The sequence below is a fragment of the Lucilia cuprina genome, chromosome 4, assembly GCF_022045245.1.
Source record: "Lucilia cuprina isolate Lc7/37 chromosome 4, ASM2204524v1, whole genome shotgun sequence".
Classification (NCBI taxonomy): Eukaryota; Metazoa; Arthropoda; class Insecta; order Diptera; family Calliphoridae; genus Lucilia; species Lucilia cuprina.
In genome coordinates, this window is record NC_060952.1 from 58,806,103 (window position 1) to 58,809,731 (window position 3,629).

General features: G+C 29.2%; 1 protein-coding gene across 1 annotated transcript; it reads left to right on the forward strand.

Annotated features, from left to right (window-relative positions):
- The first annotated feature begins 252 nt into the window (after positions 1–252).
- Positions 253–894, forward strand: LOC111689886. The gene is made up of 2 exons (XM_023452348.2): positions 253–267; positions 365–894. Exons 1-2 carry the CDS (start codon positions 253–255, stop codon positions 761–763), a joined length of 414 nt encoding a protein of 137 aa, XP_023308116.2. The 3' UTR covers positions 764–894.
- Positions 895–3,629: the final 2,735 nt, after the last annotated feature.

Consider the following 3,629-nt stretch of genomic DNA (forward strand, 5'->3'; position numbering starts at 1 on the left):
TTTAATATTGCTTTGATATCTTCTATGGACGATATATTCCAAATGTTTGTAGGGTTTTACGACTCATAGTTTGATGATGGGTATATGAAATTCGGCATAGACGAATATAAGATTATCACTTGTTAATATTAAAAAAAATAATCAACAACTTTTTGTAAGAGAATTTGGGAGTACTTCTTTAACTCACTATTTGTAAGCGAGCGTAGAAGCAAATTCTTACAATGTCATTTTAGTGTTTTTGTCTTATTTGTTATGTTATGTGAGGGTGTAGGGAAAATTTCTGACATTACTGACCAGTATTACCTCAGCTTAAACTAAATATCTAATATCTAAAATATTTTATTAATTAATGGTTTCTTTTTAGTCCGCGAGCTCACCCCGACGTGTTGCAGTTCCCGTTTTGGTAAAAGATGGAAAACCTTGCTCAGGAGGCAACACAATTCAATCACACTCACAGCAACAAGTCAGCAGTATAAATAATGTGGGATCAAATGTCGTAAATGGAAACAACTCCTTATCAAGCACTATAAATCTTATAAACGAATCTGCAGGCTCCCACTCACCAGATACATCTTCATCAATACATGCGTCGTATAATGGAACTGTAACTGGTACTAATACGCAGATGTTGCAACAGCCATGTAATAACACAATTGTATCTAATAGCTTAGCAATGGCTTACAGAAATCAAAATAATTTTATGTCGAATGGACACCAACAGCAGTGTACTGGTTACTTGCCCTTGCAGGGAAGAGCGTGGTAAAATTATTATTTAAGCTCTGTTAACACTTTAATTTTCAATATTATTTAATCAATTTATTCGTAGTAAAGAGACATTTATATACAAATAATAAATAAAATAATTAAAAAGAACATGTTAAATCGCCTATGTATTTTTATTACTAAAAACCCCTAACTATATATCTAGGTAGGGTTGGTAAAAATGGTACAATTGACGACATTATTGATATTTTTATACCCTTCGAGTCGATTTAGCAATGGATGTTTGTTAAATTAGTCATTAGAAGACTCCATACATCTGAATCTTCAATAATTCTGTTAGACATGCTTTCAAGAAGATCGCTTTTAAAAAACAGAAAAATCGGCCCATAAATAACGGAGATATGAGCAAAAATGAGGCAATCTCTGAAAATTTTATCAAAAATTCTTTCGTAATATATACGAAATTGTACGAAATATTTTAGTATAAGGCAAAATAATCTTAGAAAAATTAATTAGCATAAATTTAAAAAAGTGAATTTTGAATAAATATGGTAAAATATTTTATGCAAATATTTTTGATCATTCAAAAATAATTTTTCTAATTTTAGTTCTAAATTATTTTCCACACGAATTTTTAATTATTTTTATGAAAATAATTCGTGAATAATATTATACTTTTTATTAAATTTTAGAAAAATGTCGTTTTATTTAATGTTAATATAATTAATATCACTATGTTTAACTTCGCTATAATTTAAGAAAAAATATTACGAAAGGTTTTCCTACTTTCGCAAAAATAGAAAAGTGTTTTATTAAATAATATTTCGTATTATACACAAAATTTTACATTACGAAAATAGAAGTTACGAAATTTTTTCGTAAAGTTTGTTCACGTTTTCGGATACCCCCATACAAGTGGCCCCTGGAAAAGCAGCTTTAACAGTCATAACTTGTTTAAAAATACGAATATAGCGATGAAATTCGACATAAGTAAGATTCTTATGATCCAAAATCACTATGCAACATTTTATGAGGATCTGTCCATAATTGACCCTACCTCCCAAAAGGACTTCAAGGCACATTACTGGCTTAAAAATATTAGTATATAGATGAAATTCTACATAAGTAAGTTTCATACGAATCAAAATCTATCTAAAAATTTTATGCGGATAGGTCCATGATTGACACTACCCCCCATATAAGGTCCCCTTCAGAAAATTACTGCAACGCTCATTAATGGCTTAAGAATACGACACAAATAAATTTAATACGAACCAAATTCTGTCTACCAAATGAGGATCGACTCATAATTGATCCTAAACTCCTATATAAGGTCCCCTTCAGAAAATTACTTTAACGGTTATAACTGGCCTTAAAATACGAGTATATGATGGAATTCGACATAAGTATATTTCATTCGTGTCAAACGAGGTTTGATGGTGGGTACATAAGATTCGTTGAATTGAACTTGTTGAATTTACTATAATATTGATCCTGAAACATGAAAAATAGACGAGAACATACAAAAAGGGTACTTTTTCGTTTTACAAATAGGTACTTTTAGAATTTTCTATAATACTGAACCCATTAACATGAAATTAAGTATGTAGAGCCCGGATAAAGTAAGAATCCATAAAAGGAAAGTTTTTGTACATTTTTGTTTTAAAAAAGGTACTTGAGTTTTCTATAATATTGAACATAGAAACATTGTATTAGGTATGTAGAGCGTTGATTATGTGAGAACATACAAAGGGGATTTTTAGGTAATTTTTCCTTTTTCAAAAGGTACTTTTTGAATTTTATATAATAATGAACCTAAAAACATTATATTAGATATGTAGAGTCGTGATCATATGGGAGCCTATAAAAAGGTATTGTTTGAAAGTTTTTATAATAATGAACCTAGAAACGAGTAATTAAATATGCAAAGTCGGAATTAAAAACCAAAAAGTATCTTAAGATATAATTTTACAGTAATAAAACATAATTTATATTAGAAATCTTATTTTTACACAGTTAAAGTTACCTACACCACTATAGGGGATGTTTGTAATACACAAAAATATTGGGCCTGCATTTTTCAAGATAATTTGATGAAATTTGGACCAAGCATGTTTTTTGGTACAGCCTATTGAAAATGGTTGAAATCGGTAGGGGTGCTTCGCTACCCCTATCGAAATTAAATACATAATAATCAAACAAAATATTTATTTAGTTACTAAATTAAACAATTTTTCTTAAAGGTTTATTATAATTTCTCTTGCTGACAATTAATTTCATTTAAATTCTAAAATAATACATTAATGATATATTTACTTCTTACTTGCTAAAATTTGATATATACCTTTATTCTTAAAGCATAATTCTTATTCTAATGCCTTGGGATAAACAATATTTTTTTACCCTCTAGTATAAATAAAAAAACCCACTTAACGATTTTGAAAATTCTAACCACAATAGTTTTCCAGATTAACAATTTGTTACATAAGAGAGAGACCAAGCAAATTATTGCAAGTCCGCCAATTTCTATATATCTATGAAAAATTTGAATTATCTAACAGTTTTCAAGATATACGAAATTTTGTATTTAATTCATATGAAATCCCGCCCTCCCCTTGTTTTCTAAATGTTCACATGAATGTCAAACTTATTCATATAAAATTTGAGGATTCTAGCTCTAATAATTCCTTAGATAACTATTTTTATACCCACCATCAAAAAAGATGGGGGGTATATTGTTTTTGTCATTCCGTTTGTAACACATTGAAATATTCGTCTAAGACCCATAAAAGTATATATATATATATTCTGGGTCCTTATTAGATTCTAAGACGATCTAGCCATGTCCGTCCGTCTGTCCGTCTGTCTGTCTGTCTGTTGAAAACACGATAGAGTCCAAACGGAAG